The 26,276-nt window shown below is 47.4% G+C and overlaps 1 protein-coding gene across 1 annotated transcript in view; it reads right to left on the bottom strand.

Moving 5' to 3' along the window:
- CDH3 (cadherin 3) overlaps positions 1-13,766 on the bottom strand; it is a 48,154-nt gene extending 34,388 nt beyond the window's left edge. Inside the window, exons 1-2 of the mRNA XM_043600933.1 lie at positions 12,858-13,766; positions 12,534-12,654 (exon numbers count right to left, since the gene is read on the bottom strand). Of these exons, the coding sequence (XP_043456868.1) occupies positions 12,534-12,654; positions 12,858-13,367 (631 nt within the window). The 5' untranslated portion in view covers positions 13,368-13,766. The remainder of the gene's footprint in view (positions 1-12,533; positions 12,655-12,857) is intronic.
- Between the last annotated feature and the right edge of the window lie 12,510 nt (positions 13,767-26,276).

Genomic DNA, 26,276 nt, shown 5'->3' with positions numbered 1-26,276 from the left:
CATAAAGTGTGCTGTCTGGCTTAATGATTCCCACCCTCAACAACAATACCAGAACGGGGATCCTAGCTATCACTTTGGGACATCTGGGATAGCAATTAAGGGTCTGGTAGCTAAAAGCATTGGTTCCCAATCATAGCTGAATGGTTCACCTGGAGAATTTTTGAAAATCCAGATCCCCTACTTCTAGCCCATCCATCACTTCTTCTGAATCATCTGGAGGTAATCTTGGGAAGGCAGTTTATTGGTTTTGAAAAGTTCCTGGGGGTGCCTAGGGAGCTCAGTCAGTTAAGCATCTGACTTGGCTCAGTTCATGATCTCGCAGTCGATGAGTCCAAGCCCTGCATCAGGCTCTGTGCTGATAGCTCAGAGCCTGGAGCCGGCTTCAGATTCTGTGTCTCCCTTTCTCTCTACCCCTACCCTGCTCATGCCTCTGTCTCTAGCTCTCTCAAAAGTAAATAAACACTGGGGCGCCTGGGTGGCGCAGTCGGTTAGGCGTCCGACTTCAGCCAGGTCACGATCTCGCGGTCCGTGAGTTCGAGCCCCGCGTCAGGCTCTGGGCTGATGGCTCAGAGCCTGGAGCCTGTTTCCGATTCTGTGTCTCCCTCTCTCTCTGCCCCTCCCCCGTTCATGCTCTGTCTCTCTCTATCCCAAAAATAAATAAAAAAAACGTTGAAAAAAAAAAAAAGTAAATAAACACTAAAAAAAAATTTTTTTTTTCACTTTATAGACAGGATACGTTTATTACCAAGTCTATACAAATAATATTAAAAAAAATCTTATAAACCAACCTCAGTATGAATATAGATCCAAACATTTTATTTTTTATTTTAAAAATTTTTTAATGTTCATTAAAAAAAATTTTTTTTAAAGCTCCTAATTGTCGGGGCGCCTGGGTGGCTCAGTCGGTTAAGCGGCCGACTTCGGCTCAGGTCATGATCTTGCGGTCCGTGAGTTCCAGCCCCGCGTCGGGCTCTGTGCTGACCGCTCAGAGCCTGGAGCCTGTTTCAGATTCTGTGTCTCCCTCTCTCTCTCTGACCCTCCCCCATTCATGCTCTGTCTCTCTCTGTCTCAAAAATAAATAAATGTTAAAAAAAAAGTTTAAAAAAAAAAAAGCTCCTAATTGTCTCATTTCTCTGAAATAGGCCAATTGGAATGGCTTTTTGAGGGCACTTCGAAAGCTGTTATCAAGATTTCAAACATCCAGATCCTTCCTCTGAACAACACATTTATCTGTTTATTCAGTATCACCCCCTGGAGGTTTTAAAGGTGACTTGAAATCAGTGTGTCAAAAACCAAATCCATGATCTCAGACTAAATATGGTTCTTTTCCACTGTCTCCTAGAGAAATGACATATCATGTACTTAGGTACTCAAACCCAAAATCTGGGTCTCAGAAGCAGCTCAGTCTGGGTCTAGAGTACCTGGGCTCAAATTTTGGCTCCACCACCAACTCTGGGCAAATTTGTTTCCTCATCTATAAAATGAAATGATGCTAACAGTATCTATGTCAGTTAAATGAGTTAATACTTAGCACAGTGCCTGGCATATGGTTAGCTAGAGTCATCATCTTCTATGACCATTTCTCCTTCAGACTCTCCTTCAGATTCCAAGTCAATCACCAAGACTCCTTATGCCTCTTCATCTCTACTCATGGTACTTTAGTACATACCACATCATATTTACCCTGAGAGTGCAAATATTTCCATTTTAAAAAAAGGATCTTTTAAAAATGCAACAAATGATACATTTGAGAAAATGAAATAAGATCACTTCCTTGTTTGAAACTCATGCATGGTGTGCCACTGTTGTTCTTTAATGCGCTCACTCTCAGTTTCCACTGTCTAGTCACAGTAGTACTCTCCTTAAATACAGCATAACCCCCTTCCCACAGGACCTTTGCACATGCAGCCCCCTCTGTCTAGAACAGTGTCTCCCTACACTCTCACTCCAGTTTACCTAGTTAACTCCCACCATCTTTCACATCCCAAAGCAGTTTACTTTCTCAGGAAAGCTCTATGTAACTTCCTGCCGTATAACTCATTACAACTGTAATTATATGTTTACTTGTTATTATCTAAATGCCTATCTCCCTTAATACTCTCAATATATGCCCAAAGGCAAAGACTATGTTAGAATTTGCTTATCACTGTATCTCAACACTTAGCTCAGTGCCTGATACAAGGTAAGTGTTCAGTAATTGTTGAGTGAACTATCAAAGTCCTTTGACCTAGCAATTTTGCTTCTAGGAATTCATTTTTTTTTTTAATTGATGTTTACTTATTTTTGAGAAAAAGCAAGAGCAGGGGAGAGGCAGAGAGGTGGGAAGAGGATCCGAAACAGGTTCTGTGCTGCCAGCAGGGAGCCCGATGTGGGGCTTGAACTCACAAACCGTGAGATAATGACCTGAGTGGAAGTCAGATGCCCAACTGACTGAGCCACCCAGGCGCCCCTGAATGCCACATTTTCAAGCTCTCAACACCCAAGGAAAATAATGCAAGTGCTAAGAGCTTTGACAGTTTACTTCTGAATTAAGCAGTTTACATTTTTAAAATTTTTGATGATTTGAAACATTCAGATAATTAAGTCATCAAACAATAGTTGGTGTGAAAACTAATGATTTTTAAACAGCATAGTAACCTTACTAAGCTTATTGCAAAGCCTATCTTAAAGGTATTATTCAAAAGCTTAATTTATCTGAATGGGGTTAAGATGAACAATTCATGTGATCATCCTTCTCCAGCAGTCTTTCCTAATAAGGTGATTCCTGACAGTCAGATTTCTGAAAATCCAAACACTTTACAACTTTTATGTTAACTCCTCCCCACTTCCACATCTGCAAAAGATAAAAGTGGGGTTAGCGAAATAAATCATGTATATCCACCACATAGAGGACAATGGAGCTGTTAAAAACAAGATAGATGTGTATTTAACAGTCTGCAGAGATGCCTGTGATTCAATTAAAAAGGCAAGTTGCAGGGGCACCTGGGTTACTCAGTCAGTTAAACCTCCAACTCTTGGTTTCGGCTCAGGTCATGATCTCAGTTGTGAGTTCGAGCCCCATGTTGGGCTCCGCGCTGGCAGTGTGGTTAGAGAGACACTCAACCGACTGAGCCACCCAGGAGCCCCCCTCCCAATTCTTGTTTTAAAAATTCCTGAATGCACACAGAAGCTTCCCCTAAAGAGAAAGGTCTACAAGGATTCACATTAAACCATTGGATGTGCTCATCCTTAGGCAGGAGAACTGAGAAAGGGAAGAACTTTCATGAGTTTATTTCTGGTTTGCTTCTATTGAGAGGCAGTGGCATTCAGTGGTTAAAGCTTGGGCTGGTTAGATTTTATTTATTTTTTAATTTTTTTTTTTAATTTTTTTTAACGTTTATTTATTTTTTGAGACAGAGAGAGACAGAGTATGAATGGGGGAGGGTCAGAGAGAGAGGGAGACACAGAATCTGAAACAGGCTCCAGGCTCTGAGCTGGCAGCACAGAGCCCGACGCGGGGCTCGAACTCACGGACCGTGAGATCATGACCTGAGCCGAAGTCGGCCGCTTAACTGACTGAGCCACCCAGGCGCCCCTGGGCTGGTTAGATTTTAATCCAAGCTCTGCTATTGACCACTTGTGTGATCTTGGGCAAGTTACTCAACCTCTCTGGCCTCAGTTTCCTCATCTGTAAAATGGGGATAATAATAGTACCTACTCCCAAGCGTGTTATGGTGATTAAACATTATATATATATATATATATACACACACACACACAAATATAATTATATAACACATATAAGATGGTAAGAGCTGTACCTGTCACATACTAAGTGCTACATATTTTACTAAAAAACACGGTCTTTACAGTGAACATATATTCATGTATTAATGTAAAATTCCAACCAACCAGCCCAACCCTAATAAACAATATAAAAGGGTACATATGGAGGGGGATGTGATAATAATAAAAAGCTCCCTAGGCAATTCTGATATTCAGCCAAGCTTGCAAACTACTGACTCAGGGGCCAAAGACACTGGTAAACCAGTTGGAGTGTGGTTGAGTCCCAGCTGGGGAATGCAGGAGAATTCTGGAAGCGGAAAAAGACCATAAAAGACAAGAAAATAGCAAGTCAGGCAGCCCCAGTGGGAAGCTCTGGCTGAGGCCGACTCCACAAAGAGAGGGCAGGGTGTGGGCCTGGCACCTTGTTCTGGCTTGTAGACGAAGAGCCCACAAGCAGCTATCTTTTCTCTCTGCCTGAAGCTACAAGATGAGACTCGTTATGAAAAGGCAGCCAGCCTTAAGCAAGATGCCCAGCACAGTAGCATAGCACTCCAATCCTGCCCTCTTAGTGACCAGCCAGCAGTCCACCTCCTCATAGCTCCAGGGACATGAAGGCACTTCTCACACACAGGACAGTTAGAGCCTCAAGGCTGAGGAGCTGGGACCAAAGTAACTTGCCTCAGACCACATAGTTTGGGATAAGAAACCAAGTTGAGAACCCCCATCTTCCCCTGCCTGTGCCCAGATGCACACCACCAGGTCTGTCCCCACCACTGGGTTTGACAAGACTCTGAAGAACTGAATGGACGTGGGCTGGCGGCGGGGGGGTTTGTGGGGACAGTGTAGAATATGCTAGGTTTGCCAAATTTGCGGGGGGGGGGGGGGGGCGTCATCTCAGAAAAATACATAGGCAGTCTTGGACACAATGAATTCCAGGGGAACAAGGACTTCCTAAAACTAACATGAGACCCTGAGGTCAGAACTCTAGGCAAGATCAACCTACTTCTAGCCTCCACATAGGTTTAAGTTTTCTTGGTAAGAGAGATGGAACACTGAACTAATCTTATGTGCTCTTAAGCAAAAGTTAGGGTCCTGAGATTGAGAGGGAAGAGGAAACCTTGGGATTGTGCCTCCTTGGCCTGATCTCCTCATCCAGCTCTTGAGATGCCTGGGGGTCCCAGTGGAGAACAGATCTCTCCTCCCTGGAGTTCTGTTTAGCCTAGAGAGGCTCTCATGAAGGGAAAGCAGCCACCAACTTGCCCACCTCCTGGCTGTGGGGCCCTGGCTCTGAGCACTCTCCTCGGATGTCAGACAACAGAGTCAGAATTCCGAGTTCAGGGGCGCCTGGGTGGCGCAGTCGGTTGGGCGTCCGACTTCAGCCAGGTCACAATCTCGCGGTCCGTGAGTTCGAGCCCCGCGTCGGGCTCTGGGCTGATGGCTCGGAGCCTGGAGCCAGTTTCCGATTCTGTGTCTCCCTCTCTCTCTGCCCCTCCCCCATTCATGCTCTGTCTCTCTCTGTCCCAGAAATAAACGTTGAAAAAAAAAAATTAAAAAAAAAAGAATTCCGAGTTCAAAGATGGGTAAGGGGATAAAGGAAGGTGTCTGTTTGGCTTTATTTCCAGGATAAGGCATTTTGGTTTACTGAGAGCATAGCAGGATGCCAGCACCCCAGACCCACTACCATAGCCTAGAGGGGATTCTGTCAGCTTGAGGAATTTGCAGACCACTGATGCTCTAGTGACCCAGAATTGCAAGGGTGCCCAGATTTGGCTGGGGGAGGGGGAGGGGGAGGGAGGCAGAGTATATCAAGCTCCTCCACTCAGAGCATGGTGGGGGTGGCGGGGAGGTGGGGGTGGCGGGGAGGTGGGGGTGGCGGGGAGGTGGGGGTGGCGGGGAGGTGGGGGTGGCGGGGAGGTGGGGGTGGCGGGGAGGTGGGGGTGGCGGGGAGGTGGGGGTGGCGGGGAGGTGGGGGTGGCGGTGGAGGGGAGGGGAGGGTAGGGGTGGGGTGAGGAGAGGCAGAAGATAACCAGCCAGAAGGCAGATTCTCTCTGAGAACTGTCAGAGACAGTCCTTGCTATCAGGCCTGGTATCTGAACCTGCCCTGTCCTCCCACATCCTATAAGAAGCCAGGCGTCCTGGAAAGAAATACCCCCGCCCTCCAACTCCAGCTCCTGGTGATTAACAAGAGGCCTGTGGAGGGAAAAGGAATTCAAATCCCTTGGGTCAGAAGTTAACTATTTCTCATCTTCCTTCAGCATGCCTGGGGTCAGAGGACTCACAACCTCTTCCCCTCTCTCACACTCAGGGAGAGGTAGCTGGGTTCAAGTTCTACTTCCACAATTCACTAGCTGGGGGACCTCGGATAGGTTACAAAGTTACAATCCTAGGTTTCCTGTCCAGCTAAATGGGGCCAATTTCACCCCTCCCCCAGTGGGGCTTTTAGGAAGATTTAAAGGGCTTATTACATAAAGTACATAGCGTAGTCTCTGGAACTCAGTAAGCTCTCAGTAAATGGTATTTAGGTTGTGATTTTTTTTTTGGTTGTTTTGTTTTGAGCCCTTCCTTGCGGGTAGCCCTGCTGCCTGGCAATGACAGGTAACTAAATGAAATGAGGGGGGAAATTTGACTGAGACTTATAACATCCCGAGGTCTGAGAAAAGCCGGGAAGGGGAGTCAGGAAGAGATGCTGGAGGTGGGGCCCAGCATCCTGGTTCCAAAGGAGACTTCAGCGACTCTGGCTTCCATGAAGGCATAATTGGGACTTCAGCCACATGTGCCTTGCTGCCTCCCTGATGGGGTGGCAGTCTAAACTGGACTGGGCCCTGCCTACTTCTTTTATTTACCTCTCCCCACCTTACACTCCATGGTCCAGTCAGACTCACTGTAGTTAAGTTCCTGGCCCCCATGCTGTTCCCTTGCCAGGAACACTCCCTGCTACCTCTCATACCCCAACTCCCCTGCAGAATTCTTCCTCAGCCTTCAGTGTGGACATCACTTCTTTCAGGCCCCCCCAAGAACATGTCAGCAGCCTTTCTTATCTGACTCCATATTTTTTCTCCCTCACTTCCTGTTGGATCATATGTATATACAACATGTGATATATATATAAACATATATATAACTTATATAAAAACATATATATAACTTATTTTGTCTATCTTTCTCCACTAGCAGGTAAATGGCCCCCAAAGCCTGCACAAAAACATGCACAAAACATGTTTTCCTTATTAATAGAACCCTAGCACTTGGAACAGCAGTATCTGGCACTTAGTAGGTGCTCAATAAATACTTGTTGTAGGTCAGATTCATAGTTAAAACTGCCTGGTGGCTGATCTGCTTCCTCCTCTAATTGCGGAGCTCATGATGTTAATGAGCTATGGGTCTTTGTCATCTCTGAACATCTACTAACATTCGTTGGCTGAATGACCACTCAGCTGGGCCTTGGGTCTCAGACACTTCACTGCCTCCCTAATGAGGCAGGAGCTAGATTTAACCACCTCATCCATGTGAGGAACCTGTTGCCCACTTATACACTGTCCAGGATAAACATCATCCAGGAAGCCCTCACCTAAAAAAACCCAGGGCCATTTCCAGATTCCCTTTATATTTGGGGGGACAATAACAGGCATTGGCTTAAGGACAAATAAAGGGAAGGATTTCTCCCTCAACACAAAGGATGTGACCAAAGACATAATAAGATTTGTTGTCTCTCAGCATAGTGCTAAGGGAGAATCAAAAATCCAGCAAGGGTGGGGCACCTAGGTGGCTCAGTTGGTTAAGCATCCAACTCCTGGTTTCGGCTCAGGTCATGATCTCACAGTTTGTGGGTTTGAGCCCCGCAACGGGCTCCGTGCTGACGGTGCGAGGCCTGGAGCCTGCTTCAGATTCTGTCTCCCTCTTTCTTTGCCCTTCCCCCACTCATGCTCTGTCTGTCTGTCTCTCTCTCTCTCCCTCCCTCCCTCTCAAAAATAAAAGCTGACTTCTCAGTACAACAGCCACAGTACTGAGATGCTCACATAATCCTCAGTTAACCCAGCAATTATGCTCGCAGGTATGTACCTAACAGATAATGTACACTGAGACTGTCCACGGAGACTGGAACGATAATGTTCACAGCAGCACCAGTCATAATGGCCAAAACCCATAAACTCCTCAAATACCCATCGACAGTAAACGTGTCAATTGTCACATAATGGAATACTACAGGACATTGAGAATCACCTACAACTACCTCCAGAACTATGGAAGCATCTCACAAAATGTGCGATACCCAAGAGGATATTCTGTACAGTTCTTTTACATAAAATTCAAATACAGGCAAGTTAACCTGTGGTATTAGAAGTCAAGATAGTGGGGGCGCCTGGGTGGCGCAGTCGGTTAAGCGTCCGACTTCAGCCAGGTCACGATCTCACGGTCCGGGAGTTCGAGCCCCGCGTCGGGCTCTGGGCTGATGGCTCAGAGCCTGGAGCCTGTTTCTGATTCTGTGTCTCCCTCTCTCTCTGCCCCTCCCCCGTTCATGCTCTGTCTCTCTCTGTCCCAAAAATAAATAAACGTTGAAAAAAAAAAAAAAAAAAAAAAAAGAAGTCAAGATAGTGGTTTTCTTGCTGGGAAGGGTAGAGAACAGGAAGGGGCATCTGAGGTGCTGACAATGCTGTTTCTTGATCTTGGTATGTGGGTGTTTTAAATCTGTGACACTCATTGAGCTGTACACTTAGCATTTGGGCACTTTCCTCCATTTATGTTATTCTTCAATAACAGTGATTCTCTGAATGGAGACAGTTCAGCCTCAGAACCAAAGCCTCAACTGATTTGGACAGGGGAGGTCCTTCTCTCCCTCCTGCTCCTCCATCATCCTCCAAATGCTTTGCAGAACTATAGTTTCCAGCCTTAGAAACCCACTGCTTAATGTAAGCAATGCCTTCCTCATCACACAGCAGGGAGGTGAGGGCACCCTGCACTGGGTAACCTAGGAACAGAGTGCCATGTGAGGAAATGGGAAGGGAGATTAGAGGTTTGGGACCTGCTCCCCAAGCACAAGCTAACAGTGATGTGCAACAGGCTTTAGCAACCTACCCCAGTCTGCTGCTGAGCCAGGAAGGCAGCCAGCCAGGCTCAAAGCCCAATTTCCCAAATAATTCATTCCTGAGGCAGATTTATTTGGCCCTGTGAAATCCCACTGGATTTAAAATCCTGGCCTTACTGCTGACTGCCCCCGTGACCTCACACCAAGTTGCTTACCCTCTTTTACAACAAAAGGGAGTTACCACCACCTGCTTTGCAAGACAATCGTAAGCATAAGAAATATTGGACTATAAGCTCCCCAAGGGCAGGAGCTTAGTTTTGTTAACTGCTTTTAGCCGCAGTTCTAGAATCCTGCCTGATACATGCAGATGCTAAATATACGTTTACTGAAAGAACAAAATGTAAAAACAGAGGACATGGCCCAGGCTGGAGGCCCCAAAACAAAAGGCAATTTTTACACAAGTTCAAATAGCCAAACCATCTTGAAGTGAATTCATGCTCAGTCAGATTCATTACTGAACTTTGAAGTTTCCTACCGAAGCTAATGAGGGTTAGCTTTAATCTTACTCAAACACTGACTAAGGGTGAGTTGAACCTGCTGAGGGGCAGTAATGAAGTACTGGGTTTCTTTTACTGTAATTAAGCTGCCTCTCTCAACTGTTTGCCATTAATGATGTATAGACCACAGTTAGGTCAATCACTTTTAATCACTGTACTAATACCATGCAAATTCCTTCCTCCCACCTCTTCTTTGTCTTAGCTTCCAGACCACACTTGAAGGCAGCCCCCCAGACTGTGGGGTGGGGGTGGGGAGAACATTCCAACTCTTCCTCCAGATTAACCTCTTGCTCTTAGTCTAGGCACCCAAGCCCCATCACTAGGACACTTAGAGACTGTATCAAAGCCAGTTTCCCTACAGGAATGTTTCTGGAAAACCTTACGATAAGAATGAACAAATGATTAATTGCTCTTAGGACAGGGGGTGGTAACTGGTGTCTTTAGGATCTGGCGCCCCAACATTCTACTTCATTTCATCCACTTCCCACTTTCTGGTAGTAAAAAGTGCCACTGAACTCAGGAGTCAGAAACTTCCATTCAAGTCACTGTAGTAATGACTTTCGTGAAGCCACAACCACTCAGGTTTCATTTGTAAAATAGACCTTCAGCAGACTGTCATGATTCATGCGAACACCTACTGGGCATCCTGTGAAGTATCAGGTCCTGGGAATAAACCTAAAGGTACAAGTGATGTTTGTGACCCTCACGGACGCTCATGAGCTGTTCAGCCTAGCAAACTGAATCCATTAAGCTGTTCCTGTTTCTCCACCTTTAAAACCTCCAGCAGGGCTGGGCTACAGGTTTTCTGAAGTACCAACTCTGAGATTAAGAGCTCAAGCTGTTTAATAGTTACCTTACCAGCTTTGAGAGAATGTCAGGAGGACAAAGCAAGCTCAGAGTTGTGGAAGTGCTTTGAAGAGGAAAGTGCACATGCAAACAAGGTATTAATTATATCAGATAATTTCTCTGAGCTCGACTTCATAGACACCTGTGATATTCATAACCCAGGGGCGAACAACAGAGGCAATTGTTCCTTAGCAATAAGGAAACTTGTCTGCTTGGCCAAACTTGAGAGTTTGTATGTACCCTCAGGATAACCCTTTCAACATGGCTGGATCCATCCTGTGCAGAGAGGACAGAAAGCCTGGGGTGGAGGTGCGGAGGTAGAAAGATGTCAGCAACTGAGGACTAAGAAGAGAAATGCCAGTATTTTCTGTTGAGGTGTCTCAATTAGTTGAGACCAATTGGACTGGGAAACTTGCTTTTACTTAAAAAAGAAGGCAACAGTCTATTTCACAGGAAAACCACTCTAAGAACCAGTCATGTTGCAGGGAGGCTCAAGGTTAGCCAAGCACATTAACCCCCCCCCTTTTTTTTATAACCCAGGTGTGCTCCTGGCATGAACCCACCATTTTCACAACCATAAACCAGACATCCAAGAAAGCAGAATTTTCTCAAAAGGTTTAAAATGCCTGACGTCACTGGGAAGCATTCACCAGCCAACCGGACCATGAAATCGAAAACCTGATCACCGCTTCCCCTCGACAACCTCAAGCTTAGTGAAGTGACAGTTAATCTGATATTTCTTGCTTCAGTAAGAAAGATAAGGCACAGTCAACACTCAAAAGCCACGAGATTGTAGCCAGAGAACTTGACAATGAGGGGGAGTACAGATCTGGCAGAGGTCTGGTTAGCAATAAAGCTTCCTCAGGGAGCCGGAATTGGATTTGGGGCCCTGCCCAAGGTAACATTTTTACAGGTTGGCTGAGTTGCAGTTTGTTAGCCAGTCAGTAATAAACCCATGTGCAAGAATTTAAAGTTTATGAGGCATGGCCTCTTAATGCCTCTGCTTGACTCCCTACAGCCAAGAGTTTAAGGAGCCTGGCCTAGCCTGGGTGTTAATTGTTTTGTCAATCTGCAGGGTTACTGGGGGGGGGGAAGGAAAAAAAAAAAGGCCCCCACAAACTCCAGACCCCAGTCCCCTTTTGGAGAAACAAAGGAGAGCCATCTGTCCCCTAAGCACTGACACCCCAACATTCAAACTGTGGAAATTTGTATGTGGGGTGAGGGGTATGCTGACGAGGGCATTAGATTAATGCTAGGTGGCAACAGTTTTTAGTTGTTTTGAAAGCCAGGTAAACTGTAGGTCCTCTCCCTTGGAAAATGCATACACAAATTCTTAAACAATCTCACAGGTTAGGGATCCTCTGGAACCCCACCCAAGGATCCTGGGTAATAGCTCTTTTTAAGAACTTGGGTTTGATCCGTGGAGAAACCCCCACTGTCCTGGATGGAGGGAAAGGGGCCCCCATCAGCCGGCAGCTGCAGGGGTTTCCTAACACCAAAGTGACTCCCCACTCTCCAGTTTTTGAACTTGTGGGGGGGTGGGGGTGGGGAGAGGGAGACACAAGTAAACTGGGTGATCAAAAACATGCTTTGATCACCCAACCACCGCCCCCTCAGCTCAAGACCTTCCAGCTTGGGACCCCCCCCCCCCAATTCCCCCAAGTACCCTAACATTCCAGTCTCAACACGGGGGTGGGGTGGGGCGGGGGTGTCCCCAAGTGCGTGACGGCCCCAGCCCAGGTGTGCCAAGCCCAGTTTCCAGGAAGGCTGCGGGGGCTCAGGCCCTCCGGGAAGGGCAGGGTTAAGAGTGCATTCCAGAAGGCGGGGAAGAAGGGGGGCGGAGGAGGGGAGCGCGAAGAAGAGAAACAGACCCGGTCTGTCTGTCGGGAGACACAAAGCACGGTACACAAAGGGGGCCCGAGAGGGGCGAAGGGGGCTGCCCGGGGCACGGCTCATCCCCACACCTGCGCGGGGGTTGGGGGAGGAATGTGGACCGCGCATTCCTTTGCTGGGGCCAGTGGGGGAGAGCTTCCCACGTCCAGGCTGGGTGAGGAGCGCAGGCGCCTCGCACCCCGAAGCAGGTCAAGGTAAGCCGCCGCAGAGGGGCAAAGAGGGGCTGGACGTCAGAGGGCGCTATGCTCTCCATCCTCCTCGGTCCGCCATCCACCCGCGCGTTAGCCCCCGAGAGCCTTTCTGCGCCTTCTCCATACCTGAGGCGGAGCCGGCGGCGCCAGAAGTCCCCCGCCCTGGCCTGGACACCCCTCGCGCGGATCACACCGCGGCGGACCACGTGCGACCCCCCGCGCTGCGGTTCCACGGGGCTACCTCCCAGAGGGTCCTACCTCTCCTCGGCGCCTGGCCGGGCTCCAGCTCCGCGCCTCCCGACTCCAAAGTCACTTCAGCTTCCCCGAAGCCCGCCCGGCACGGCTCGGAGGCCACGCGAGGCAGCCAGCAGACCTGCGCCTGAGGGAAGAGGGGGAAAGAGGGAGGCCGGGTCACAGGCATGCCCGGTTTCTGCATACCCATCCCCAGATTCTTTACTGGCCTTTCGGGGCCACCTTGACTCCAAAGAGCCCAGCCCCGCACTCTCCCCGACGCCACCACCGCCTGCGGACCCCACGCAGCCAGAACTGCCCGGCCCGGGCTAGGGCAAGACAGTGGAGTACCTGAAGGAGGAGGAGGAGGCGGAGGAGGAGGGACGCGAGAAACCCATTAGGGAGTCCCATGGCTGGAGAGAGAAGAACGAAGCTGCCGCGACGGCGGGCTAGCGCTCGGCTAAGCTTTCCGCTCCCCTTGGCGAGCAGCAGCCCGCGGGAGCGAGCGGGAGGGGGCCAGGTGAGCGCAGGTGGGTGCTGATTGGTCCGGCGCCGCAGGGTCCCGCCCCCTCGCAGGTGGGGCCGCGGCTGGCTTGGTCGAGGCACCGGCGAACGCCCTCCGGTCCTTTTTGATGCCTTCCAGCGATCCCTCGGCTTTTCTGGAGCTCCTCCCGGCAGGCGCGGAGGCCTTGTCTCACAGATTCCGGGTTCGAGGGGAAAAAACAAAAAACGAACCAACAAAAACCCACCCCGTTCCTCAGCCTCCGCAGCACGCGAAGAAAAATGTTTTGTGCCTTGCGGCTGCAGTGGAAAAAACAGTGGCGATGCATCTGAACCCGACTGGAAACAGAGGCGCCCCATTCATACTCCCCCGAGGCATTCTGTTATCCAAAGCTTTGATGGAGGCCGGGTGTGTCGGCCCCACACCCGGCTGCAGCCCGGGCTGCCCACTGCCTCTTTCTCCACCTCCCACGCCAGCCAGCCCGCTTCGAGGACACAGAGTAAGGTTTAAAACTGGCAGTGGGCTGCAACTTGCGGAAGACTCATTATGTCCACTGCACAGCCGAACAAATGGAGGCTGGAGAGAAGGTCCCAGTTTGGGACAGAGTTCGGAGGCTGTCGTGGGGCCCAACTGGGCAAGGTAGAGGGGTGGTTATTAGCCCCACCATCTCCAGCAATCCCCTTCCCCCATTAAATATAAATAACACTTTCTCAACTTTAGGTAACTTTTATTTTAAGTTTTTTAGTGTTTTTGAGAGAGACACAACGCAAGTGGGGGAGGGGCAGAGAGAGAGGGAGACAAAGAATCCAAAGCAGGCTCCAAGCTGTCAGCACAGAGCCCCAGGCGGGGCTGGAACCCACCAGCTGTGAGATCACGACCTGAGCGGAAGTCAGATGCTTAAGGGACTCAGCCACCCAGGCGTCCCAACTTTAAGTAATATTTAAATAAAAACTTAAAAAAAAATAAAGACATTTACCTGTTCCTGAGTGGTTCAGTTGGTTGGGCGTCAGACTTCATTTGGCTCAGGTCTTGGTCTCAGGGTTCGCGGGATTGAGCCTGTTTGAGATTCTCTCCCTCCCTCCCTCTGTCTTGTCCCTTCCCACCCCACCTCAAAATAAAAAATAAAGACTTTTCAAAATGCGGCTGTTTTTATTGATCTGAAATACTGATATAATATAAGTGAAAACTGTTATATGCAAGCAGCCTTCCAGTGAGCCTCCTTTGGCAACCACTCTCCCACCACCCTTCTCCCATCAACCTCCTTGAGAAATGCTGAACCGTCCAGCGGGGCTGGGATTTAGACCTACTTTAGACCTGAAGTGCTTCCCTCTTCAGGAAACACAACTGGGCCCCAGGCACAGAAACTGTCCTGAGACTCAGTCCCTCCACTCTGCCAGCCTTCTCCCAATCAAGCCGAGTTTCCCCATCTTCGGGTTCCCTGAGGTCTCTCCACCTTCTCTAGATGCCCTGAAAACCCAAGCTGACACCTCCTCGACACTCTCCTTCCTCCTCCCCAGCTCAGATTCAGGGGTTTGAGGAGGGGACTAGAGTCTCTAATTAGAGATTGTTTGGCCCTCAAGGGCTAACCTGGTGGCCTCCCTGGCTTTCCAACTACCAGTCCTGTGGCTATGAGGATGACACTTGCCATGAGACCATGGTAGTCCTCTCTCAAGCTGAGCATCAGCTCTGGGGCCCTACCACCTGTGTTCAAACCTGTGTTCCACCACGGTTAGTGCTACAGCCTCGGGCAAGTGAAATACCTCTTTGAGGCTCAAATGGGACTGTAAGCATCAAATGGGACTATTAAGACATCTGCCCTGTAAAGTACTAGGATTAAGTGAGTTAATACATATAAATGAGGATTAAATTAATACGTTTAAAACCAAATCTCAGTACCTGGCACAGAACAAGTGCCCAAATGCTGCCTGGTATTATTGCTTTAGGATCTGGCTCATTTGTCCTCTGCCTCGTGAGTGGTTGGTTTCTCTCCTCCTTAGCACCCTCACATTCCCCAAAATAAGAAATGAGAAACACTGCAACCCTTCAATTTCACGGCTGATGGTAGAAGCAAGCAATTGGCGTCTGGTGTTAAGGGAGAGCTCCTTTATCTGGCCTGTGGTCCCAGCAGCTGTGGGTTGGGCGTGGACAATGCGCAGGAATAGCCTGAGGCAGCTTGCTGAGCTCCAAGCCTGCCTTGCTTGCCCCGCTCCCCCGCAGGGGTCGCTTCCCGCCCTCCGCAGGGGTCGCTTTCCGTGCTGGAGAGAAGGTTAGATGTCCGTGCTGGGGAGCATGGTGGCAGCGAAGACCCCAGAGGGTACCCCGTGGCTCCACCTATCTTCGCCTCGAAGGTTCCGCTGAGCCGGCCCGGAACCAGATGAAGCCATTAGGTGGACCGTTAAACACAGACGAGCCTCGAGATACAGGCCCTAATTAAGTAAACACCCGGCTAGAGGGCTGTTGAGCGCGCTCATTTCCGCCTCCTTCCAGGGCACTCAGCATTCCGGGAGAGGGCGGGGAGAGGAGAAATGGAGAGTCAGCTCTTCTGCCTGCAACTTGGACCACACTCCTGTCTTCTTTGTGGCTCCCCCTTATTGGTCATTTATTTATTCATTCATTCATTCAACAAATATTTGCTGGTAGCATGCTATGTGCCAAGCACCGGAGATACAATAGAGAACAAAACAGATAACTCTGCACCCTTGGACCTTCCATCCTCAAGTGTGGGGGTGGGGGGAATCAAGGAAAATAACCAAATAAGTAAATGTATGTTAGATAATACATGCTGTGTAGATGAACAAGAACCAGGTGGGAAGTGCCAATTCATGAGACATAAGGTAGGGTTGGAAATTGTACATAAAGTGATCTGGAAGGTGTTTCAGTCAGGGTCCAGCAGAAGACAGACTCCAGGTCAGGTGGTTCAAGTCTTAGTGAAGGGACTAGAGGAATGGGCAGGGTTCAGAGAATAAAGAGGGATGTTGAGGCACCAGGGACCCACAACAGCAGAAAGGCCTTAGAACTTTGAACCCTGAAGGGCAAAGGGAAGAAATGGTGTCATTGAAAGTTGGGGGTTGGGGAGAGCTGGAGAATGAAGGACCACCCCTCCCAGATGCAGCTGGTGTCCAAGCAGACACAGGCACTGCCCGGAGCAGGGAGGATGTGGGAAAACTCCAACATCTCTCTCCGTTTGCCATTCATCTCCTGGCAGCGCTTCCCATGGACTAAACCCACCCAGAAGCCTGAGGGCAAGAAAGCCCAAGTAGTGGAGTATCTAGGGGTCATTCTCCCCAGTCACATGGCAGGATGGGGGAAGACAGAAAGAAAATGGATGAGGGGTGGGTGAGCAAGGGGCAAAGTCCAGAGGCCTCAATGAGAAATGGACATTTGAACAATACCTGAAGGAAGTGAAGAAGCAAGTTACACAAGGATTCTGAAGAAAGAGTATGCCAGGCAGAGAAATCTGGGCAAAGGCCCTGAGGCAGTAGTTTACTTGGGACAGAAAAAAAAAAAAAAGAGAGAGAGAGAGAGAGAGAGACAGTGGCTGGAGTAGAGTGAGCAAGTAGGAAATGAGTCAGAGCTGGAAGGGTGGGGAATAAATCATAGGCCACTGTCAGAACTTGGGTTTTACTGAGTGGGAAGGAAGGAAGGCACTGGAGACCTTGAGCAGAGGAGTAGTATTGAGACCGCAGAGGATGAGGGTAGAAGCAGGCAGGTCAGCTGGGATCCTACTGCAATCATCCAGGCAAAAACTGAAAAGGCTTGGTTTAGGGTGGACGTTATAGAAGGGATAAGAAATGATCGGATTAAAAAACAAAACAGAAAATAACAAGTGTTGGTGAGGATATGGAAAAATTGGAACGTTTCTGCATTGTTGGTGGGAATGTAAAATGGTGTAGCCAGTATGGACAACAGTGGAAAACAGCATGACAGTTACTAAAAAAATTAAAAATAGAATTGTCATATGGTCTAGCAATTCCACTTCTAGATACATACTCAAAAGAATTGAGAGCAGGAACTCAATTAGATATTTGAATATCCCTGTTCGGGGCGCCTGGGTGGCTCAGTAGGTTGAGTGTCTGACTGCGGGTCAGGTCATGATCTCGCAGTTCGTGAGTTCGAGCCCCGCGTCAGTCTCTGTGCTGACGGCTCAGAGCCTGGAGCCTGTTTCAGATTCTGTGTCTCCCTCTCTCTACCCTTTCCCTGCTCATACTCTGTCTCTCTCTGTCTCTCAAAAATGAATAAACGTTAAAAAAATTTTTTTGAATATCCATGTTCTTTTTTTTTTTAGTGTTTATTTATTTTTGAGACCGAGAGAGACAGAGCATGAATGGGGGAGGGTCAGAGAGAGGGAGACACAGAATCTGAAACAGGCTCCAGGCTCTGAGCCTTCAGCACAGAGCCCAATGCGGGGCTTGAACTCATGGACCTCGAGATCATGACCTGACCCAAAGTCAGCCCGCTTAACCAACTGAGCCACCCAGGCGCCCCTTGAATATCCATGTTCATAGCAGCATTATTTGCAATAGGCAAGAGGCAGGAGTAATCCAAGTGTCCATCCACACATGAATAAATAAACAAGATGTTCAACAGGTACAGAGTTTTAGTTTTGCATGATGAAAAGAGTTCTGTGAATGGATGGTGGTGAGGGTTGTACAACAATGTGAATGTACTTAATGCCACTGAACTGTATGTTACATGAATTCTACCACGATTTTTAAGAAGTTACTTTAAAAGAGTGATTAGGCTCTGAGTATATTTTAAAGATACAGCCAGGACACCTGGCTGGCTCAATCAGTAGAGCATGGGACTCTTGAGCTCCCGATCATGAAATCCAGCCCCATTTTGGGCATAGAGATTACTTAAAAAAATTTTTTTTCAATAAAGATATTGCCTGGGGCGCCTGGGTGGCGCAGTCGGTTAAGCGTCCGACTTCAGCCAGGTCACGATCTCGCGGTCCGTGAGTTCGAGCCCCGCGTCGGGCTCTGGGCTGATGGCTCAGAGCCTGGAGCCTGTTTCCGATTCTGTGTCTCCCTCTCTCTCTGCCCCTCCCCCGTTCATGCTCTGTCTCTCTCTGTCCCAAAAATAAATAAACGTTGAAAAAAAAATTAAAAAAAAATAAAGATATTGCCAACAACAAGATTGGCTAAAGGATTGGATATGGGTGTGATAGAAAGAGTAGGTCAAGGATGACTCCAGGGTTTGAGGCCTGAGCAACCAGCAGGATGGCAACACCATTTTTTGAGTTTGGGAAGGTATGTGTAGTAGACATGGTGAGGGTACCACTCAGATCCTCCCTGGGATCCCTTTGATGGTTTCTGAGCTCCCCTTTCTTGGCTTGTGTGCGCTGATGCTTCTAGCAGCCTGCACATGTGACCCTCTTCAGAGACCTGCCCGTCTGCTACTGGGGTTCCTTTGCTCTTGTAAGGAAGTGCCTAGGAGCTCACTTCCCCAACTCTTAGCCAATAACCAACTGGTGCAGGAATATGGAAGCCCAGGTCCCTTTCCCCCAGCCTGACAAATTCAGAGTAACTTACATCTAGCATTCTTCTGTGGGATCAGGCTGAAGCTACTCTCTGGGGACTTGGTCTGAAATCACACCCCTGTTCAGCTTCTTGCCTCCCCGTCCTCCTTCTTCTTTTTCTTCTTCTCCTCTTTCTCCTCCTCCTGATCCTCCTCCTCCTCTTCTTCTTCTTCTTCTTCTTCTTCTCTTTATCCGTCTTCTTCTTCTTCTTCTTCTTCTTCTTCTTCTTCTTCTTCTTCTTCTTCTTCTTCTCCTTCCCCTCCTTCTCCTTCTTTTTTAAATTTATTTTTTTCATAATCTTACACCCAACATGGGGCTCCAACACATGACCCTGGGATCAACAGTCACATGCTCTTCTGACTGAGCAAGCCAGATGCCCCACTAGGGGCCTTTTTTGTCCTGTTTCTCCCACTCCTTTACCTACTCCTCTTGGGATCCCTTCCTTAGTATGTCATCCAGGCACATGAATCCATCTCAGGGTGGGCTTCTTGGAATCCCACTGCAGATGGAACAAGTTTGGAATTGGGGGAAGATCAGGACTTCAAATTGGGGCATGTTTAGAGATGCCTGGTAGTAGCATGTTGAGGAGGCTGTGGTTGGAGACACCAGGTCTGGGGGAGAGGTCTTGTCTGGAGATATACATTTGTCATGTTGGGAAAGCATCAGTTCTAGGGGCAGTCTGTAGAAAAAGACCTGCCTGGGTAGAATTCTGGGCCTCTGGGGCCTTCCCATCTCTGACAGAGCATGGCCTTCAGCAGTCAGAATGTCTACACTGTCCGGGGCACCCTCCACGTACACAGAGCCAGGAGTCTTTCATTTTTTGCTTTTTCGAAAAGAAGTACACAAAATAAGAGAGAGAGAGAAGAAAAGAACATAAGAAAAGTAAACTTTTCTCTGATTAAAAAAACAAGAATTACACTTTTCCTGAGTTTCTTGTCTGCATTTAAACTCCTGCTAGGGGTACCTGGGTGGCTCAATCTATTAAGCATGCGACTTGATTTTGGCAGTCATGATCTCATAGTCAGGTCTTGAGATCCAGCCCTGTGTCAGCTCACACTGGGCATGGAGACTGCTTAAGATTCATTCTCTCTCTCTCTCTCCCTCTCTCTCTCTCCCTCTCTCTCTCTATCTCTCTTTCTCTGTACCTCTGCCCCTCCCCCAAGCATGCTCCCATGTGCTTGCTCTCCCGCTCTCTCTCAAAATAAATAAATAATAAAGTCATGCTACTTACTGTGATGTGCAGTCTCTGGCATTGTTACTTTCCTCTGTCTTTCTACCTCACTCTCTAGCACCCCTTTTTTCCCCTCATTGGGAGCTCCTTGGGTCAGGGATCAGAATATAACTTCTCCAGATTCCCCCACACCACCCAACCCGGGAAAGGCCTGTGGCATTGAAATTAAGGTTGACAGACACGAGTCTGAACCTTGCCTCTAAAGACGACTGCCTGGGTGACCCGGGGTGAGTTATTTAATCCCTCAAAGCCCTCTGGAGTTAGTCGTTCCTATTTGATGGGTGATGGTGAGAATTATCCCAAACTGAACTCCTGACTTCCCCTACAAACCTGCTCCTCTCACAATCTGTCCATCTCAGTGAGAGGCAATTGCATCCTTCCAGCCTGAGGTGTCTTTCACTCCCTGACTCATCTTGTACTCACTCTTCTTTTCCAGCACTTGCCTCCCTGCGGTTCTCAGAACACACCAGGCGCAGGCCTGCCTGCAGCCTTTGACTTGTGCTTCCCTCTGCTGGATCGCCCTTCCCAAAGACGTCCACCTGCCTCTCTCCCTCACTTCTCCAGGCCTCTGCTCAGATGTTGCTCCTTTGAGATGGCTTCCCTGACCATCATGCATAGAGAGCATTCTCCCATCACCCTCTTTCGCCCTTCACCCTGCTTTATTTTTTCAGAGCGTTTATCACACACTAATTTATTAGTACATACATTATTTTTTTTTTCTTTTCGGAGGCAACACACAGTAATGATTAAGAGCAAGGACTCCAGGGGCACCTGGGTAGCTTAGTTGGTTAAGTGTCTGACTCTTTATTTCGGCTCAAGACATGATCTCATGGTTTGTGGAATAGAGCCGTGTCTTGGGCTCTGTGCTGGGGGTAGAAACTGCTTAAGATTCTCTCTCTCTCTCTCTCTCTCTCTCTCTCTCTCCCTCTGCCCCTCTCCCCTGTGTACTCACTTGCCTGTGTTCTCTCTTCCTCCCTCCCTCTCTCTCTCTCTCTAAGAAAAGAAAAAGAAAAAGAAAAAAGAGTAAGTGGCAAGAGCCACTGTCTGGCTTTGAATCCTGAATCCAGCTTTTCTGACCTATGGGATTAGGTAGGTGATTCTAACTCCCGTGTGTTCCAGTATTCTCTAGGGGTTCCGGGCTGGCTCAGTTGGTAGAGCGTGAGACCCTTGATCAACTCTCTTGTGCTCCAGCAGTCTCATCTAGAAAATGGGATAAGCATAATAATGCCTTCCTCATAGGTTATGATTTACTATTTGTAAAGCACTTTAGAACATTATAAACGTAAGTGCTTATTAAATTGTATTTATTGTCACTCTCCCCTCATTGAGTGTATCCTCTGTGAAAGATAGGTAATTTTTTAAGTTTATTTACTTATTTTGGGAGAGAGGTGGGGGAGGGGGGAGAGAGAGAGCTGGAGAGGCCAGAGAGAGAGAGAGAGGGAGAGAGAATCCCGAGCAAGCTCCAGGTTGTCAGTGCAGAGCCTGATGTCAGGCCTGAACTCATGAACCATGAGATCATGACTTGAACCAAAACCAAGAGATAAATGAAGGTTTAACCGACTGAGCCACCCAGATGCCCGTGAAAAGTATTTTTGTCTGCTGTTCGCTGTTGTACATTCAGTACCTAGAACAGCCTAGCATAAAATACTCAAGTATTTATTGAATGGATGAAATCAACAAGATCTTTCTGATGAGAGATCCAATGAGCTAATACAGAGATAAATGTTTTGCAAAGTGTCATACAAATAAAACAAGTCATAATAAAATGAACTACTACTATTTCCTGAGCACGCACTGGACACAGACTCTGTACTAATTACTTTTATGCATAAACTCATTCGAATCCTCACAACTTGACATAGTAGTTCATATTATTCTCTTTTCACAGACAAGGAAACTGGGGTTAAGTCCCTTGCCCAAGACCATACAGGTAAGGCAGAGGCAGAGCCACAGTGCAACCCCGTTCTGCCTCACTCCACCATTCATTGCCTGAACCAGTTGCCAAGCTGCTATCCATCAGTATTTGCTGGAAGAATGAATTTGTGAAGCAGGTCTTTGGTATATTAGGAAGAATTCCGCAATATCCAATCCTTTCTCTTAAAAACCTCTTAAAATAAACATATTTGCCCCTGGTTCAAGGTTAAATTCTGGGTCCTCCAAGAAACATTTAGAAAGAGCTTTCCTGCCCATTTTTGGTAGCAAAAATTCCCAGATCTCCACTCCCACACAGCACATTTATGGGGATGTGTCCCAAAGACAAGCGGGTATTTTGTAGTCTTTTCTAGGAAGTAGCCTTAAAACTGGGTGAGGTCTTATTTCCTGTCCCTCCCCTCCACTGCCCAGTGCTCTGAACAAACGATTCCATAGTCTTACTTCTTTATATTTGTTCTTGATTTTTCTGAGACCTTCCTTTTTGTCTGGCAATGTCACTGGCCAACTCCTTCCATCTATCACTTCTGAATCCTTTAAGGTGCTGAGACAGCTGATCCCCAGCAAGAAACTTGATCCATATGCCTTCCCTTTCTTTGAATCTTGGGAGGGGCTGTGCTGCCTTCAGCACTGGTGAAGTTTTGCCAAGGTCTGAGCTGTCAGTTTCCAGAGATCAGAGGCCAAGCATTTATGTATGTGTGTACACGGAGCACACAGAATCAATTAATCGATAAGCACTCACAAAGCCCTGAAGACTTGTGGTTGGCCAAGAGACTTTGAGAAGTGTATGGCCAAAAAGGGCCTTAAAGAAAATAATAATAACAATAAAATAATAATAATAATCTATCCTCAAAGCCATTCTTCATCCTTCCTCTAAGAGGCAGGTGACCTGCAATTTAGGTTTCCCAGGCTCCCTTGAGAGATAACTTCCTGCTGGGGTCAGACAGTGGGAAGTACTAGAGGGAGACTAGAGGGAGACTACAGGACAATGGAAAGGCCAGGGTATTTCTTCTCCTACAACAGTGTCTTGGCAAAGGCTGTGTCTTGTCTACAGCTCCAGCTCCTGCTGTGGTTCCAGGTTCTGCCAGACTCAGGGCTCCAGTAACACCACCGTTTCCCTCTCTTCTTCCCGCTCAGTGGTGGATGATTTCTTGCTGCCTAATTTGTAGGTCACATCACTGTCCTCTATTTGACTTCTCAGCCTCTCCATCACTTCTGTATTAAGTTCCCTTTGCTTTAAAGACTCACAGTGTTTTTTGCCTTCCCTATTGGAACTTGACTGATAGAAGAGTTAAAACTTACACAGTGCTGGGGCACCTGGGTAGCTCAGTCAGTTGGGCATTTGACTCAGATCATGATCTTGAGGTTTGTGAGTTCAAGCTCCACATGGAGCTCTCTGCTGTCAGCACAGGGCCCACTTCAGATCCTCTATCCCCCTCTTTCTCTGCCCCTCCTCCGCTCATGCTCGCGTGCTCTCTCTCTCTCTCTCAAAAATAATAAACATAAAAAAAAGAAAACTTACAAATATGTGCCAGTGTTCTAAGTGTATTATGTAAGATAACTTTCTCAATTCTACCATCTGAGGAATGATTACAGCTACAGATCACATTTACATCACAAAACTGAGGCACAAAGAGTTTGATCTACCCTAGTAACATCCCAAATCTGGATGCATATCAAAAATTTGCTCAGGAAGCAAATTAAAAATAGAGGAGATGATGGATGCCATCCTATACCTACTGAATCAGACTCGTTGGTCCATGGGGCCCAGGAATCTGGATATTTAAAAGATCCCCAGGTGATTCAGATGCTGCTAACCCAGCAGGCCTCCACGAACTGGTATTCAGGAAACCCTGACCTTGTTCTGGTGATGAAGACACCTAGATCCAGATCAGGAAGGTGGCCTGCCCCAGCTGCACAGCAAACTCTCTGGCAGACAAAAACACGGCCAAGGGCAGCAGTTTCTGCTATCTTTACTGCCTTCTCCTTCAAGGTCACATGGCTGGTTCTGACGTTTGGACTTGCTTTCCCTAGGAGGCATCTGAAGCCACTTCTTATAAGAACTGTTTTGGAAAATTCAGTGTATAAACAGACATGTACGCAGGATTTCTGACTGGCTGATCAGCGTTTGGGAAAGAAAAAAGGAGGCACTTTAATCCACATAATCTCTTATTTTCAGTCCTTTCTGAATAACTTCAGGGAGTTAGTTAATCCTGCATTCTACCTTCCCTATTCTGACCGAGACTCTGATTGGGTGAAGAATATATACTTTTTAACAGGAGCCCATGGTGATCAGACAATTTGGAAAAGATGATCAAAATCCAAAAAGCCCACAATCTAAATGGACTTCATAATAACCAACCCCATAAAGGCTGGACTTTTGTCTCCTCTCCGCACACCATTACTATATTCCCAGCACCAACAGCAGTGCCTGGCACTTAGCAGGTGCTTAATAAATATTTGTTGAATGAAATAATAATAGTAATACTTTTTCTTGAATTTTGAAAATATTTTTGGTACAGTTATTCCCTAATCCCCACGATGGACAGGATAGATATCAGAGTCTTCATTTTACAGATGAAACTGAGTTCGGAGAGACTGGGTGCCCTACCAGGTCACACAGCTAATGAGAAGTGTTAGAAGCTCTCTCTATGAAATTCTCCCTCCCAGCCAGTGGTGATGAGGAGAAACACAAGTGGGAAGATGCACATATGAATGAAGAATAAACTGTCAGAATACAGTTCAAATAACTTGACAAGGGAAGAAATTCTAGCCTTTCACCAGAGGAGGAGATTGGGGGCTCAAAAATTCCAGAGGATACACAAATCTCTCTCTCTCTCTCTCTCTCTCTCTGAACTCAGCACTTTCCTTAGTCATTAGTTCAGGCAGCCGTTGCTTGCCTGCTTTATTGGTAATAGTAACTCCCCCTTTGTCCATATCATCAAATGCTAAACACTTTGTGCATCTTATTCTACCATCTCTCTCCTGGACGACTGCAGTAGCCTTCCTTAATTCCCCTCCTGCCTGTTTTCCCCACTCATGTCAGACTGATCACTTAAAACTGCCTAAATAGGGGTGCCTGGGGGGCTCAGTAGGTTGAATGTCTGACTTTTGATTTTGGCTCAGGTCATGATCTCATGGTTTGTGAGTTTGAGCTCCGCATCGGGCTCTGCGCTGACCGCATGGAGCCCGCTTGGGATTCTCTCTCTCTCTCTCTCTCTCTCTCTCTCTCTCTCTCTCCCTCTCCCTCTCCCTCTCCCTCTCCCTCTCCCTCTCTCTCTCTCTGCCCTCCCCTGCTTGCACTCTCTCTCTTTCTCAAAACAAAGAAACATTTTAAAATAAAACTTCCTAAATGAACAAATAAAACATAAAACATAAATAAACAAACAAACAAACAGATCACTTTATCTGATTAAAATTCCTAAAGGCCTCTGCACTATGCTCTGTCAAGGTTCTGCCTGGTCTAGTCCCCACCTACCTCTCCATTTATTACATTCAAGAAATACTTATTGAGGGCCTACCATGTGTCAGGTGCTATTTGGGGCATCGAGGATGCAGCAGGAAATCAAATAAACAAGGTCCTTTCAAGGAGTTTATAAGAAAAAAAGTAGAGAAGTTAACAAACAAGATAATTAGAGACTACTGAAAGTGCTAAGGTGGAGATAAAGTAACAAGAAAATCTCTAGGGAAGCCAATTTATTGACAGAATGGTCAGGGCAGATGCTCTGAGGAAGCAACACTGAAGCTAAGACTTGAAGGCTGAGAAGGAGTCAGTCATGGAAAAGTTGGGAGAAAGTATTCCAGGCAGAAGGAACAGGCATGTGCCAAGGTCCTGAGGTAAGCAACTTCTACAAATCAGGAACAAAGAAGTCAGTGTGGCCGAAGCAGAATGAATCAGAGAGACAGATGAGGTAACAGCAGAGAAACAGGTGTGCGCCAGATCATACAGGGCTCTGTAGCCACAGAGAGTAGTCTTTTATTCCAGAATAAAAGAAAATCACTGAAAAATTTTAAGCAGAGGAGGAATATTGCCTGATTTATATTTTGTAACAATCCTTCCGGCTGCTGTGTGAAAATGAACTGGGGGCAGGAGGAATGAATGAAGGACAAGAGAGAAGGCTGGTGCTGGGTCCAGACAAGAAATGATGAGCTTGCCTGGGGTCACAAGACAGGATGAAGTAGAGTGGTCAGATTCCTGATAGAGCTTTGGGGTGGAATTGACAAGACTTGATGATAGATTGATTTTGAGGATGAAGGAAAAGAGGAGATGGTGCTATTTATGGAGACAAAATCAAGTGCAGGAGGAATCAAGTTACATCTGGATTGTGAAGTTGGAGCTAGCAAGATGCAGATGTCAAGTTCACCACGGGCTATGGGCAGGGTTGGATATACCAACATGGGTATCTCCGAACAGTCAGCACTTAAATGCATTGGATTAGCCCTGTTGCCCTCTGACGTTTGAAGACTGGGCAGGGAAGGAGGGACTAAGAGAGGTAAAAGGAAAACCAACCATAAGATTGAAGTCCACAAATGAAAGGGTTTCAGAAAAGAGGAAGTGATCAGTTGGGTCAAAGTTGCTGGGAGCTTGAA

This window comes from Prionailurus bengalensis, chromosome E2, assembly GCF_016509475.1.
Source record: "Prionailurus bengalensis isolate Pbe53 chromosome E2, Fcat_Pben_1.1_paternal_pri, whole genome shotgun sequence".
Lineage (NCBI taxonomy): Eukaryota > Metazoa > Chordata > Mammalia > Carnivora > Felidae > Prionailurus > Prionailurus bengalensis.
Note: the sequence above shows the minus strand (reverse complement) of the source record. Positions and strands in the feature narration are given on the sequence as shown.